This window comes from Cydia fagiglandana, chromosome 5, assembly GCF_963556715.1.
Source record: "Cydia fagiglandana chromosome 5, ilCydFagi1.1, whole genome shotgun sequence".
NCBI classification, from domain to species: Eukaryota; Metazoa; Arthropoda; class Insecta; order Lepidoptera; family Tortricidae; genus Cydia; species Cydia fagiglandana.
Window position 1 is genome coordinate 4,946,392 of NC_085936.1, and position 17,066 is coordinate 4,963,457.

General features: G+C 40.8%; 1 protein-coding gene across 1 annotated transcript in view; it reads left to right on the forward strand.

The window, feature by feature from the left end:
* Nucleotides 1–354: 354 nt before the first annotated feature.
* The window catches only part of LOC134664337 (tubby-related protein 4), a 110,537-nt gene continuing 93,825 nt past the window's right edge, over nt 355–17,066 (forward strand). Inside the window, exon 1 of the mRNA XM_063520909.1 lies at nt 355–805. Coding sequence (XP_063376979.1) covers nt 710–805 — 96 coding nt within the window. The 5' untranslated portion in view covers nt 355–709. The remainder of the gene's footprint in view (nt 806–17,066) is intronic.

A 17,066-nucleotide genomic window follows, 5' to 3' on the forward strand; every position in this document is an offset into this window, starting at 1 on the left:
TAAACAGATAAAATGTTGATGCTTAGTTACCATTGAAATAACAACTGCTTAGCAACTGGTGGCACCCTGGCTGCTGACGTACGTGATTGGCAGTGCGTGTAGGTATTAATGACAGCAGCTTGAATTTGAGTGCTTAGTTACTACTGACGTTTTAACCGTTATTGTCATTGTGATTAAATAAGGGTGTATGTGTTAAAGAAAAACTCAGAAGTTAAGGTATATGTGACGAACTGAAAGCCTACGTGAAAATTACAACTTAGATGTCCTTATTTTTGTGACGATTGAAGTGTATATGTTTTCTTGGACACCTTGCCCGCTCAGGTATATCTGCTGCTGACTGTACCTATTCGTTGTTATTGTTATTTCAACGTTCGTGGAAATTCGGCACGTGTACCGCGAGTCAGCGCCCTCTCCGCGCTTTCCACGGGTTTTCCCGCTTTCCCCCGGTGCGGGGCGCGCGCGACAGAGGGCACCAGTGGCCCTCAATCAATACCTTCGCGTCGCCGAGCCTCGACTACCCCAGTGCTCGCTGTCACCGCCGCCGCCGTCACGTCACCAGCGGCCCGAGCAAACAATCCGGCATTCATGATAAATCCTCACCAAAATAAACTAAAACTCACACTAAAATGCGACGGAACCGTCTAACTAAGTTACAAACACAAATCTGTTTAAACTCTTAGTGATTGTTATTAAGTGTTAATTGTCAAAAATGCATCTCCATTTCGAGAGAAACGTGAACGCTAAATGTGATTGCACCATACTATCTTTATCATGGATGGGGAAGGTTCCCGATGAGCTGCCTGAGGTGAGTGTTTCCGTTCCTGAGTTTCTTAATTGTAAGTTTACGCGCACGCCGTGGTAGAAATAGCTCATGGTCAATGGTCAAGGCGAGTGGACTCGCGAATTTAAACACGACATAGATGACTGCTTGCACGGGTATCTGCATTTGAATTGCATTGCGGTAAGTTGCTAAATATGACGCATTGAGACCCTTTATGACATGTCTTTTATTTTCTCGTCTACGTCGACCTGTAAAAATCCGTGTACGGTTTGATATATTAGAAAATAGCAAATAATTGAACAACATGCAAAATTATTGATTTATGTTTGTAATTAGTTGGTAGGTAAGTACTCAATAAATAATAAGTAAGTACTTAGTTATATCCTTGTAGCAATTGTAGTCTATTTATTCACAGCAATAAACGTATTTAGAATTTAAAGTGAAGCTTGTTTCTTTATCTTTATTATAGTAAGCCACATTTTAGATAAAAAAGATAAAATATATTTATTCGTGACGTTCACAAAACATGTACTAACATGTACAGACAACAACAGCAAGGAAATTTTCGTTATTACTGCAAAAAAACAACAAAAAAATACGGGCATTTTTTAATGAAATACTCTCAAGCACAGACAAATAAGTAAGACTCAAAATAATACAGATTATTTAATCATTACAGCTAATTTTCTTTATCTCTTCCAGTAAAAATACCAAAACAGATATTTGGTTTGTATGAAATGGGTGTCATTCTGAATCCCTAACAACGTTTGTCCTAAAGTCACTTATTCTAACTGGTTTGTCCTAATGGGCACATGCCCTAACGATCAATTGTCATAAAGATTATTTTCCATAGTGTAATGGTTAGCCTAAGAATCATTTGACCTAAGCATTTATACCATAACTATCAAGATCCCTAAAGCTTTTTACCATATTTTCGGAATCCCTAACAATGTTTGGCATAAAATAACATGCTCTAACTGTTTTGACCTAATGGCTATTGCCCTAATGATCTATTATCATAACAGTTACTTTTCCTATTGATAAATTATCATAACAATGACTTTCCATAATGAATGGCCACAAAAGTGGGTTAGGTTAGGTTAGAACTGTGACCCTCGAACAAACGAACTGCTGCCCCAAAAGTGGGTTAGGTTAGGTTAGAACTGTAACCCTCAAAAAAACGAACTGCTGCCACAAAAGTGGGTTAGGTTAGGTTAGAACTGTGACCCTCGAAAAAACGAACTGCTCTCACAAAAGTGGGTTAGGTTAGAACTGCGATCCTTGCAAAAATGAAGCGCTGCCATTGGTTAGGTTAGGAGGGAAATTTAAATTAGGACATACGAGTATTAGGTCAAGAAACGATAGGCTAAGTAAAATTAGGTAACATGATGGTTAGGATATATAATTTTAAGTCCTAACAATAATTAGGCAAAAAAAGAATTATGCTACATAACATTAGGATAAATACCCATTAGGGAAAAACATATTAGGACAAAAAAAAATCGGCCAGTCGATAATAGGGAAACCAAAATTAGGGTATACGAGTGTTAGGACAACTGATCATTATGACAAACAATATTAGGGAATGCAAAGATAGAAGAAAAAACTTTAGGGATTCAGATATAGATCCGTATGAAATTAATTGTAAGTACCATCAATAGGTAGGTAAGCCATTAATTCGGATAAAAAAAAACATTCATAATATGCTTCTTAAAGCCCTTCTTAGTTATAGAAAAAAAAATAGTTTATTCAGAAAAGATTATATTATAAAGTAAGGCTTTTTATTGACTTCTACCTGAACTAGGAAAATTCTGTATCTCAAGTCAGGTAGAGAAAAATAGGTAAATTACACAAATGTGTGAAACTGCACATAATATCGTAGGTATACGGACTCTTACGGCATTCGCTTCGAGTAATTACTTAAATTAGAAGCGACATCGGAACTACTTTAATTAGTGAGCTATTACGGCGATAGTACCTACTAAAAGGTATGTTTGTCGGATGCTCATAAGGCGCTTTTAGCATAAAGTTCCATTTAGAAATCGACCTTATTGACAACTGGCTTCTGCCCGTGCTCGTCTGCGTAGAATTTAGTACTTACTTCCATATTTTAGTTCCACCGCTCTATTTATTAAAGCCCGTCCACGAAAAAAAGTGGTCGGTGTTACAACGACAAATTAGAAAAAAAACTAAGAAAAACAATTTCATGGGCTATTTAAATTAAAGTTTTATTAGTGTTCTTTAAAATTAATAAACCTCCTGTTTAACAAATTAACACTGGTAAAATGCCCTGACTTTGCTTCGGACTCCTTCCATCAATCTCTGTACATCACTTTCGGTCACCTTTTTACATGTCGTATCCCACATTCTTTTGAACTGTTGCTCATTTGTAGCAATTTTACCACTATTTTTCAATTTTCTTTTCATTATTGCCCAATAATGCTCTACCGGCCGGAGTTCTGGGCAGTTTGGTGGATTTGCTAATTTCGGTACAAAGGAGATATTATTTTCAGTCTTCTTCCTCGCGTTATCCCGGCATTCTGCCGCGGCTCATGGGAGCCTGGGGTCCGCTTGACAACTAATCCCATGATTTGACGTAGGCACTAGTTTTACGAAAGCGACTGCCATCTGACCTTCCAACCCAGAGGGTAAACTAGGCCTTATTGGGATTAGTCCGGTTTCCTCACGATGTTTTCCTTCACCGAAAAGCGACTGGCAAATATCAAATGATATTTCGTACATAAGTTCCGAAAAACTCATTGGTACGAGCCGGGGTTTGAACCCGCGACCTCCAGATTGCAAGTCGCACGCTCTGCAATTTTCAGTGTACCATTCTAAAACAGATTTGGCATAATGTGAGGACGCTAAATCAGGCCAGAATATGACAGGCTCGGTGTGGTTTCTTATAAACGGCGATAAACGTTTTTTCAAACACTCTTTCGTGTAAATGGATTGGTTAATCGTACCCGTAGTAACAAACGATTTGCTTTTTTGACCACATGTACAGATGGCTTGCTAGACAAGGAATTTTTTTGCAAATTTATCAAGTTTTTTTGTTGTAAATTTTTTATCGGCATTCCCTCTTTGATTTGCCACATAGAACTGCAAACCTGGTAATTGCTTAAAATCTGCTTTCACGTATGTTTCGTCGTCCATCAAAATACAACCAAACTTCGTCAAATATTTTGTATACAACTTTCGAGCCCGGGTTTTACATAATTTATCCTTTGTAGCATCGCGATTAGGAACTGTAGTTGCCTTGTACGATCGTAAACCTGCACGCTGCTTGATTTTTTGGACATACGATTTCGATACCTTACATTTTCTGGCGACGTAACGGACAGAGAGAGAGTTGGATTCTTCTTAAAATGCTCGATTACTTTTTTTGCCTTAGTTTTATCAGCAGGACCGCGTTTTCTACCCGAACCACCTTTTCTTGAAACAGACAATCTGGACTGATAATTAGCCAATACCTTTTGCACGGTTGACTTCGGAACTTTTAATAATTTGGCTAAGTTTCCTTGCGATATACCGACATTTTGGTTGTAGGTGTACACGATCTTTTTTCGGATGTCCAGTTGGCTAGACGACATTTTATAAATGTTACGAATTTATAAACTCCAAATAGCCCTAAACGATAGTTTATTCTTCCCGCTATTTAACAATCAAAGTGACAGATGTCAGTTGTCTTTTATTTTATATATTTTTTTTATTAAATGCTGACCACTTTTTATCGGGGACAGACCTTATGAACTTATGATACCTAATGATAGGACAGTCTTTTCACGGAAATCATTCTAGTTGTATTTTTTTTTAAATAAGTAGTAGAAAAAATTCAGGAAAGTTTCATAGTAAAGAAAAAAACAAACTTAAATTTTTGGAGACGGAAAATTTCGGTCCCCGTACAAAAATGAGACAAGGCTACGAAAATTTTTAGTATGGATATTTCGCAATTTTGGACACTTTCTGACGGCACATCACTATCCGGGAGTCGTATCCATATCAAATTTTATTTAAATGGGTTCAGCGGTTTAACCGTGAAAAAAATAACAAACAGCGTTTTTTTAAAATTTATAATATTAGTACCCCCATATATATGGATCTGGTATAATCGTACCTAGGTACCGTTTCCCTGAAATCATATGTGAGTTGCAGACCTCGCTTATTGAAGTAATACACAAAACAATTACCCGCAAACGGGCAAACGTATTTATCCCTAAATAATAGCTGCAGATTGCCAAATAGGTTACCGGGTGGCCGATTCTGTGTTAACTATTTGGAATGGGTTTCATCGTATTTTGATACGACCCGCTACACTAATCAGTGTGAACCGCTAATTTATCCTCACGAAGTACATCGACACTCATACGAGTAAGTACATCGACAGAAGCCAAACGAAATGAAAACATGTATCGGGATGACAGGTGCTACGAAAAGTCACGTGACTGTATCCATACATTATTCAACTTTCCATTGGTTATTTGTTCTTTCAACGACTGTCATCTTGTCTAGGCCTCAGTAGTCATCTTAGAAAACATCCTAACACACTACTACTAAACATTCGTATTTCGTCGGGTGACAAGCAAAAGTCACTTAGTACCACCCACCACAAGTTCATAGCCATAGTGAACCATATTAGTACTTACTAAAAGAAGAGTCAAGAGAAAAAAGGTCGATTTTTGTTTAATTTTTTTTTAGTAATTAGTGACTTTTGCTTGCCTGACGATTTATTGCTGTGCGTGACATGAATCAATGTCGTATCAAAATAACATCAGAACCTTATCAAATCTTTAAAACTAAATTGGCTTCTAAGGATTGCTACCCGGCCAGCTAAATTAAATTTCCATTTGTTAGAATGTAGATTGAAAGCGATTTGCTGTAGCAACGGTAGTTTGGCAGGAAAGTTGGGGGAATAGTAATCTGAATTTCTGGCTAGTCATTCCTGCCGCTTCGAGCGTTCGGTTTAGCCGAACCAGTGTGGATTGTGTTAAAAAGTTCGTCACATTTACTTCACGTGACGCTTAAATTCTTGGAAAACCTGTTGGGGACAAAAAGGGAAAGCCTTTTTTGTGCCCAGAGATAGTGCCCTAAGGGCCTAAGGTATGTGGGCCTAAGGGCCTAATTGTAACAATTTTTTAAAGCGTTGTTACGTACATAAAATTCAGTAGTGACAATTTTTATTGCTTTTAATTACTTAAATATAAACTTCAAAAGCGAAGGATTTATCATTAATAATGTCATTATTCATAAGGCGCGTTACCAAAAAGACACATATAAATAATTTTACCTACTTATATATTTAGATCCCACTTAGGACCGCAATTTCCAAAAAGTTGGAAAAGGGGTCATCCATTAATTACGTCACACGTTTAGGGGGAGGGAGGGGGTCAAGAAAATGTGACATATTGTGACATGGGGGAGGGGGGAGACACAAACTTTGTGACGTCACTTTAACTTAATCAGTAACCGAAAATTTATTTAAATTATTTAGTTCGCTGTACATTTAAATAACAAGTTATTTTCTTTCCTAAGCAGTTTTGGGTTATAAAATTACTAATATTTATATCGTCAAAAATATTTTGATAAAATATTAATAATACTTAGGTACTTACTTAATTCGATTTGGCGATTTCGTAGAAAAAATGTGACGTCACACTAGGGGGGGAGGGGTTTGCCAAATGTGACCAAGTGTGACAAGGGGGGGGGGGGAGGGGTCAAAAAACCTAGAAATTGGTGTGACGTAATTAATGGATGACCCCAAAGTTCTCAGAAATTTCAGGAAAATTTCAAAGGAAACCAAAGAAACATACATTTTCGATTTTAATATATTTCCGAATTATTTCCATGTGGTAATTTCGCAATTTTGGAAACTTTCCGATGACACACTAGTACCTACCCGCGTTACTTCCTTCCTTCCTTCCTTCTTTGACGCATAGATACGTAGGTCACTCGATAAGTTTTGCGATGCTCGAAATTCGAAAATGGAACGCACCTGAATTATATGTTTTTAAAAAGCAAATTTATTTCAAAATAGAACACAAGTTGCCGATTCGCTCCAATTTAAAAAATGAATATGTTACAGTCATTTTTAGGGTTCCGTACCCAAAGGGTAAAACGGGACCCTATTACTAAGACTTCGCTGTCCGTCCGTCCGTCTGTCCGTCTGTCTGTCACCAGGCTGTATCTCACGAACCGTGATAGCTAGACAGTTGAAATTTTCACAGATGATGTATTTCTGTTGCCGCTATAACAACAAATACTAAAAACAGAATAAAATAAAGATTTAAGTGGGGCTCCCATACAGCAAACGTGATTTTTGACCAAAGTTAAGCAACGTCGGGCGTGGTCAGTACTTGGATGGGTGACCGTTTTCTTTTTGTATTTTTTTCCGTTTGTTTTTTTGCTTTATGGTACGGAACCCTTCGTGCGCGAGTCTGACTCGCACTTGCCCGGTTTTATTCCAAAACGGTTCCCGAGTTTTTTCTTTGAAACGATGGAGCTTAACCGCGAACATTTGCGTGCTATGATATTTTATGATTTTAAATTTGGTTTATCTGAACAATTGTGTTTGCAACGATTGCAGTCAGCGTTAGGAGATTCTGCTCCTTCACGGGCCACAGTTTTTAGATGGTTCAACAAATTTAAAATGGGGAAAAACCAGCCTCGAAGATGACCACCGAAGTGGTCGCCCGCAAACAGTAGTAACTGCAGAAAACGTGTGGACTACTGAAATGGGATCTATATCTGAATCCCTAAAGTTTTTTCTCCTATCTTTGCATTCCCTAATATTGTTTGTCATAATGATCAGTTGTCCTAACACTCGTATACCCTAATTTTGGTTTCCCTTTTATCGACTGGCCGATTTTTTTTTTGTCCTAATATGTTTTTCCCTAATGGCACTTTCCATATTGGGTATTTATCCTAATGTTATGTAGCATAATTCTTTTTTTGCCTAATTATTGTTAGGCCTAAAAATTATATATCCTAACCATCATGTTACCTAATTTTACTTAGCCTATCGTTTCTTGACCTAATACTTGTATGTCCTAATTTAAATTTCCCTCCTAACCTAACCAATGGCAGCATTTCATTTTTGCGAGGATCGCAGTTCTAACCTAACCTAACCCACTTTTGTGACAGCAGTTCGTTTTTTCGAGGGTCACAGTTCTAACCTAACCTAACCCACTTTTGTGACAGCAGTTCGTTTTTTCGAGGGTCACAGTTCTAACCTAACCTAACCCACTTTTGTGGCAGCAGTTCGTTTTTTCGAGGGTCACAGTTCTAACCTAACCTAACCCACTTTTGTGGCAACAGTTCGTTACCATTCATTATGGAAAGTAATTGTTATGATAATTGATCAATAGGAAAAGTAGAGTCTGTGCGGAAAGAGAAGAGTCGTGGGATTTGAGGGCGCGCCAGAGCCATTTTATGGTTTTTGCTATGCTGACAACACTGGTCACGTGATTATAGTACGACACTAAAGGTCATGATACTTGTATCCCTTTTATTCCGGTTTCTTACTAAACGGAGCCTGGTGGTGGTGTCGGCTCGTCAAATCAATCCTCTGATTTAGCGCAGGCACTAGTTTTCTTTTTAAAACACACTCTTGTTTTTATGTCTCAGATACTAAAAAGTGACAGTGCGATTGACAAAACTGCTAAAACTAGTTAAGAATCTGCCCAATACAACTGTAATTTTAGTACCAAACAAGATAGAGTCTCATTTATGTACTACCTAATCTGTGCAGTCCAACAGTTATTTTAATACAAAACCGGGTAGATCGGGTAGAAATTGGGCATTAGAACTGTAATTTTACTATCTGGGATATATTTCACCCATTGTAAACTTGACTTGTAATGTATGTGTACATTATTAATAATAAATATGAATATGAATAAAAATAATGCATAAGTAGGTAGGCCTTATTGGGATATATCCGGTTCTCTCATCTCAAGATATTTTACTTCGCCGAAAAGTCTGCTAAATATGAAATACTGTAGCACCAGCAAACTCAACTTCGACCCAAAATGACCTCGACGCGTAACGCAGGTAGCAGATCTTGCCGGCCCTTCCGCTAAGCGCCGGCGCCAGGCCGTTTTTCTATAGTGCGGCGGGCGCGCGTTCCAGTAATGCCGCCGCCACGCCATTTTTTCTCTACGATGCAATTGTCGCGCGCTCCAGATTCGCGCGCCAAACATCGGTTACACCCCCACCGCGGGGTGACGCCAAGCTTCGAGAGCATCGCTTCACCCACGCTGTCAAGTGGTATAAAAGGTCGCCGGGTCATGACCCAAATCAGTTGACATCCCAGTCGGCTCCTAGCTAGGACCTTGCTTTAGGCACGGCAGTCCCGAGTCACACATTGCGTAAACCCTATATGGTCGCAATTCCGATTCACACGGCTGTCTACTAGACCAAGTTCTCCAAGCGAACTCCTTACTAGTACGGAGCAAGCCCGTCCAGATCACACATTGCGTAAACCCTATATGGTCGCAATTCCGATCACACACGGTGTAACTCCTACCCTAGTAAGGCGTAAGCCTAGTGCGGAGTACGTCTCGTCACAGTTAATTCGCCATACCCGTGTCACCTATACGGTCGCGTAGTGAACAGTGCACCTATACAACAAAGTCCATTGTGCAGTGTTAGTGACATTACGGACGTTATAAATAGGTCATAAGAGAACTCTGTAAATACTCTGTGTGTGTTCAATAAAATCCTTATTGGAAAATCTGTGTTGTTCTGATTAGCCAGGCCTGAACCCATTACCATCCAATAAGAGTGCCAACTAGGTAGAAACCTCCACCTACCTAGTCAGCGCTCTCACGAGGGAAACTCACCAACTCCCACCTCGTTTTCACAACTGGCGCCCAACTAAGTGGCCCTGGCTTCAGAACCCAGGACAAGAGCACAGTAGCGTGCCTAGGGTTTTGGAGTAGGGCAAGCCGAAAGATATGTTTTCGTAATAACTGTCCAATCTTCACTCTTCGGGGTCAAATGCATCTGCTAGCGTGACGAGGCGAGCTAATCATAGCGCACGTCTGCTACGGAATGAATAATGTCATTTTGTATTTTGTTAGACAAATAGCTCGAGCTTGGTTTGTCGCTTTGAACATGTTTTTCTAGAACGCCGTCATATTTTGATAGCAACGATACAAGTTCCAAAAAATTGCCCCTATTTAATGAAGTGTTTGACTCATCGTGTCCTCTAAAAGGAAGTTCTTGCTGTGCTAAATGGCACACAATATCGACTAACCTCTGAAAAACACTACGATTGTTGTCAACACGCATGTTATGTTTTGATATTTCTTCTGATAATTGTCGCGACAAAGAGGCCTCGATCCTTTGTTTCCCAAAATTGCTAAAAGAAATCACTGCACACATATGTTTACCGGAATTCATGTGCCTCTTTATTGCTCCAGATAAATTATTTAAATCGTTATAGCCAGAAGTATTCCAAACGTTAATATCGTTCGAAAAAAATATGCAACACCAGCAATACATCTTATTTGTATGGGAACAACCAACAATCCAATGAGTTTTGTAGACGGCCCTACAGAAATTTCTCTTACGCGACTGACTTGACTGAGAAATACACAAGTCGGGTGTTGGTTTTGCCGCGGAAATTAGGTCCCGTTTTTCGACAAAGGTCAAAGACTTTACCTTGTTTTGGTTGACTAAAACGTGGACGCATTTCAAACCGTCACAAGGAACCACTTCTTGATCCATTGTTAACACTTATTAAACTAAGCGCCACAACGATGAACAAATTCACATTCACTATTTAATCAAATTCACTTAAACAAACTTTCGTTACTTTCGACTCGACCACTGACTCGGCTCAACTAAATAATAATACACTTGAAGTAAACGCGAACGCGCGCTGTGCGAACTTATGCAGCTAACTTCACACAAAATCCAAGCATAAATCGTCTTATAAAATTGCTATACATACCAACAAATAGTTACATCGTTCTTTGACGGTTTGTAGGCTGATAGTGCCCAGAGCGGGACGAAAAAGCAAGCACGGTTGCAAGCCAACGAGTGCGAGTTCGAGCAGGATAGCTAGAACATCCTCCGCCTGATTTAGTTCGCGCGGACGAGGCGCCACGCCGCGGCATAATTTTGCAACACGCTCGTGCCGCGGTTCGAGGCCGCTGTGGCTTGAATTTAATAATACGGGTTCGTTTGGCGCGCGATTTTCAAAATAATCTTTATTGATCTTATCACTACGTAATTTCGGTAAGGCAATTAGTTGCCTTAGGGCAAGCCCGGCTTTTGGGCTTGTATGGAAGTCCCGCCACTGCAAGAGCACAGCACAGAGCGAAGATGGCTCTCAGCATGACCGAGGAGCAGCTGCAGCGTATCATCGCAGCGTTAGCACCGGCAACCAAAAAGGGATCCTTCGCGCAATGCAACGCGACGTACGACGGAACCGGCGAAAACGAAGCTGTAGAGACGTTCCTCTCAGCGATCAATGTTTACAAGAAATTGGAAGACATTGCAGACGAGGACGCATTAGAAGGGCTCACCCTACTACTAAAAGGGGACGCCGCTATCTGGTGGGAAGGCGCTAAGTCGGATATCAAAACTTGGACAGACTTCCAGAACCGACTTAGGCATGCGTTCGCTCCAAAGGTACCTGCTGACGTCCTGTATCAACGGATAATAGAGCAGAAACAGGATGCGAAGACCCCCACCGAGAAGTTCGTCGCGAGGAAGAGGGCACTCATAGCACAGCTGCCCGCACCAACCCCGCCGGAGAACCATCAGTTACACATGACCTATGGTCAACTCCACATAGGCATCCGTGAAATGGTGCCAAGAAGCGCATTTAACACAATTGAAGAGCTCTTGAAACTTGCGCGTAGCGCAGAAGAAATCCTACTAGAGAAGAGGCCCAGCTGGGAACGGAAGGTTCCCCCACTACCTGCAATCGAGAACAGGGACGCCTCTGGACGCCTTCAATGTGATTACTGTCGCAAGCATGGACACGTGGAGGCAGATTGCCGAACCAAGCGGCGCCAACAATCATCGGGCTCGTCAGCAGGGGGAGAGGAGAGCAAGAAGGCACCTCCAGCAGGATCAGCGCCAACCGGGATCACTTGTTATGGGTGTGGGAAACCTGGCGTCGTTCGCAGCAAGTGTCCCACCTGCTCGGGTAAACCGCCCTCATCAGCCCAGAATCCGGAATTCAGCTTCTGGGGACCAGCCGCCCCGAGTGACATTCGACCTCGCCCTACGGTGAAATTCAAAGTTGGCAGAGTACCCGGGGTCGCATACATCGACACAGGACACTCGTCCACTTACTTGACATTCGGTAGAGAATTAAGTACACCGGATGAGGCATCAAGAGATCTACGACAGATCGTAACGTCAGAGAATATTGTTCCTGAACTTATGCCAAAACTAATACAAATGGCAGATACCTTAAAAGAAGCTCGTGAAATGAGCGAAGAAAAAGAAGAAAGAAGAAAAGAAATAATGTACAAAAAGCGCCGAGAAGCTCCGAAATATCAACCTGGAGATTTGGTGATGGTCACCAATCATGCGACTAGCAATTCAGCTCGTGGAGTGAGTGCGAAGCTAGCACCACAAAAAGATGGTCCCTACGTTATTCTGCAGCGCCACGGGCCAGCTTCATATGAAGTCACACGTAATGGTGACTCTCTGGAAAAGGTTGGGGTCTATCACGCCTCAGCACTGACGCCGTATCACGGGAATATACATAGACACCCCGCCAGAGCCGCTGCAGCCTATCAGAAAGCGAGGTCGACCAAAGAAGATGTCGAAAGCAGGCAAGGAAAAGGTGCTACCACTTGCTGACTCCTCGTCGGGACGTCGTCGGAGCCAGAGGGGGAGACTGTAGCACCAGCAAACTCAACTTCGACCCAAAATGACCTCGACGCGTAACGCAGGTAGCAGATCTTGCCGGCCCTTCCGCTAAGCGCCGGCGCCAGGCCGTTTTTCTATAGTGCGGCGGGCGCGCGTTCCAGTAATGCCGCCGCCACGCCATTTTTTCTCTACGATGCAATTGTCGCGCGCTCCAGATTCGCGCGCCAAACATCGGTTACACCCCCACCGCGGGGTGACGCCAAGCTTCGAGAGCATCGCTTCACCCACGCTGTCAAGTGGTATAAAAGGTCGCCGGGTCATGACCCAAATCAGTTGACATCCCAGTCGGCTCCTAGCTAGGACCTTGCTTTAGGCACGGCAGTCCCGAGTCACACATTGCGTAAACCCTATATGGTCGCAATTCCGATTCACACGGCTGTCTACTAGACCAAGTTCTCCAAGCGAACTCCTTACTAGTACGGAGCAAGCCCGTCCAGATCACACATTGCGTAAACCCTATATGGTCGCAATTCCGATCACACACGGTGTAACTCCTACCCTAGTAAGGCGTAAGCCTAGTGCGGAGTACGTCTCGTCACAGTTAATTCGCCATACCCGTGTCACCTATACGGTCGCGTAGTGAACAGTGCACCTATACAACAAAGTCCATTGTGCAGTGTTAGTGACATTACGGACGTTATCAATAGGTCATAAGAGAACTCTGTAAATACTCTGTGTGTGTTCAATAAAATCCTTATTGGAAAATCTGTGTTGTTCTGATTAGCCAGGCCTGAACCCATTACCATCCAATAAGAGTGCCAACTAGGTAGAAACCTCCACCTACCTAGTCAGCGCTCTCACGAGGGAAACTCACCAACTCCCACCTCGTTTTCACAATACTTATAATTTCGTAACTAACAGAACCTAGTAAACGAACTTACAAATAAAGAAATATTTTTATGAAAAGTTTTATTCTTTGTAATTGAAGTCTGAATTAAAATATTCAATGTCACTTATGTTTGAGCTAGCTTCAGAACAACCAGGGACTGATGTGAGGAACTGGATGTGCTTGAATCCGGCACGTAGATTACGAATTCTTACATATCACCTACTTAGCGGTCTTTTATTCGAGATACCGTAGGTACTTTTACACAATCCTGAAAAAAAATTACATATAAATATGCATAAAATGGCAAGTATCAAGACTATTTGTCAGTTATTTTAAAGATCATGAATTACCTGCATATTTATGAAAATTAATATATTTTGAATGAATATACTTACCGATTATGTACCGGAGACAAGTTACTTAGGGGGCTTATTAAATAGGTAATTATTTAATATTAAATACAACATCAATACCCGTGAATAGCGGAAACACGTTCCGCGACTTTTTGTAAGTCGATAGTCGGCTTTTAGCCGTTTTCTTCCCGCTGACAAAACCGAACAATGTTAAATATAATTTTTCTTGTGGTTTTATGTACGGTTTCATCGTGTTTTGAAAATATTTTATACATAAAACTTGCGGTTTTTGTTAATAAAAATATACAATGACAGAAGTTTGTTTACTTTTTACAAGACAGGTGTCAAAGGTTTGATTGCCATATAAAATTTAAAATGTTAGTTCCCGTTTCTGCCACGACTCTTCTCTTTCCGCACAGACTCTAACTGTTATGATAATAGATCATTAGGGCAATAGCCATTAGGTCAAAACAGTTAGAGCATGTTATTTTATGCCAAACATTGTTAGGGATTTCGAAAATATGGTAAAATACTTTAGGGATCTTGATAGTTATGGTATAAATGCTTAGGTCAAATGATTCTTAGGCTAACCATTACATTATGGAAAATAGTCGTTATGACAATTGATCGTTAGGGCATGTGCCCATTAGGACAAACCAGTTAGTGCAAGTGACTTTAGGACAAACGTGTTAGGGATTCAGAATGACACCCACTGAAATGTTGGTGCGAGAAGATCCACGAATAACATACAAGGACATAGAGAATTAGAGAAAGATCCTAGTGGTCAATTCGGGGAGCGTTAATATAATCCTACAACTACATCCATATCTTGGAGTGAGGAAGCTCTGTTGTCGTTAGATCCCGCGTTTGCTCTAACAAATTGATGAAGTTGCGATTTCTGCCCTATCGGATCAAGACTGGCAAAAATGTTTTCAAAGTTGGTTTAGATGAATGGAACTTTGAATATAGAATGATAGAGAGTATTTTGAAAAAATGTCATATAAATAGTGCTAATATCTTGAATAGTTTTTCTGTATCTCAAAACTTATCGAGTGACCTACGTATTTAGTTTTGTGGAGGAAGTCTGCACTTACCTATAGGTACTTGTTCACTGAGACGAGTATCCAGTAAGCAATGGGAACGAGTCCCGTTGCACGGCGTGAGGGCTCCCATTCAATTAACCTTTCTTTCTCCACGGCTTTTGACCTATTTAGTTACATTTCTATTCAGCGCCTAGCACTGTTGTGTCGGTAATATCTGCCCGTGCTAATTGCGAACGTAGATAAGTTGTGCGTAAAACTTAGAAGTGATACCTAATCATGCGATTAGATTTGGCCAAAGGACGCCGTCAAGCCTTTATTAGAATATTGTTTTAATTGTGCACAAAAAAGAATATTACTACTACTACCTACTACTTGTACTACCTACTATGTAGACCATGGATGTTGCGAATATCCGCATCCGCATCCGCGGAACATCCGCATTATTTTCAACATCCGCATCCGCATAAAATCGATGCGGAGCATCTGCATATGATGCGGATGTCGACCAAGTCGGTAACGTAACAGGAACGTCTTAGCGGCGGCGTAAGTGCTAGGCAATTTCGTCATTATTAAATTAAACGCTCCTACTCGTATACCTACTATATTCTTGCTCAAATACTAAACGTTTCGTTTTTTTTTAATAAACTTTAAAAAAAAAAATATTTGACATTTTTAAGTACCAAATCTTGACAAGGCTTTAAATATCCGCATCCGCATCCGCGGATGTCAAAAAATCTGCATCCGCAACATCCCTGATGTAGACTGTAACGTACCTATATCTGTTTATATTTACCACGGTAAACCTGCGGGCGCAGCACGGTTCCATTTTTAACGACTATCACTATGCGCGTCCCTTTCGCACTAACATACTTGTTAGAACGTGACAGGCATGGTGACAAGCGATAAAAACGCGACCGTGCTACGCCGCCTGGATACCGGTGTGAGTAGGACTGACACGCGTCGTCAACGACTACTCTATTATTAGTCGATGTGCGTCTAGTTACTCGTATAGTCGTGCCGAATTTAATGTCAATGTCAGTCTGTTATGTCACCTAGTCTGTCGATGTAACATGTCAGTGATTAATGATTATTGTATTGTCACAGAATAAATAATAGTACTACCGTACAGAGAGGAAACTTCCTACAAAACCGAAGTTTGACAGGGTCGAATCATGCTATCCCTTTCGGCTATTTAGGGTTGTCAAAATTCAAGTGATTATCTTATCTGTGGTCGTGCACGCCAAAGGAAGTCAAGTGGTGCCAACCCTAATAATTGCACGGAGCAATGCTGAGCCGAGCGGAGCCGAGTTTGGCCGATCTCAGGAGTTTCGCACCCCTGGTATTGATAATATCTTCTACCGTTTTTACGTGGTTTAAATATCTACCGCTACCGTGTCAGAAAGTGACATCCTAAGTTACAAGATCCGCTTTAATATATAGGCAACGGACAAGTCAAATTAATTTTCGTCGCTGGCGGATAAAAAGTTTACGGGCATATTCTGAACATTTAAAATTAATTTGGATCCGTACGGCTGGAATAGTACATTATTGTCGAGGCTCGGAAGTAGCTACTTGCAGGCTGAGGATTCGTTTTAAACGGACGACCTTGGGAGTCCGTTTAATTGAATCCGAAGCCAGCAAGTAGCCTTCCAGCCGAGTCATATATAGTGCTTTTCTCAAAAATGGTGCAAGAAATATAAATATCATATAAATATTTTACAAAACCAACGTTCTTACGTATATATTTTCACAGAAAAAAGCCCTTGCCGCCTTTTTATTTTTTTTATAAAAAAAATAGAAGTGTATTTTTCTGCCGAAAATACGCCAACCTATTTGAGACAGCTAAATAGTCGCGGTACTAATCATCTGTTTGGCTGTTTAATGGGCCTGTGCCTTCATTTGATATGGTCATTTCAACTTTTAAAAAGTTTGGAACTCGACAAATAATGGAATTTGTATGCAACATTGCAGTCCCAAAATCGAGACTGCAATGTTTTTAACTTTTTAATTTTTGACTGACCATAAACTACGCGCTTCGCGACCTATTTTTTAGACGGCAAAGTCGACTTTGCCGTCCGTTTTTGAGAAAATATACTTGTAGGTCGAAAATATAGCCAGGTCAAAATCAATGTGGAGTACTTAGGTACCTATAAACTTTCTCTAGA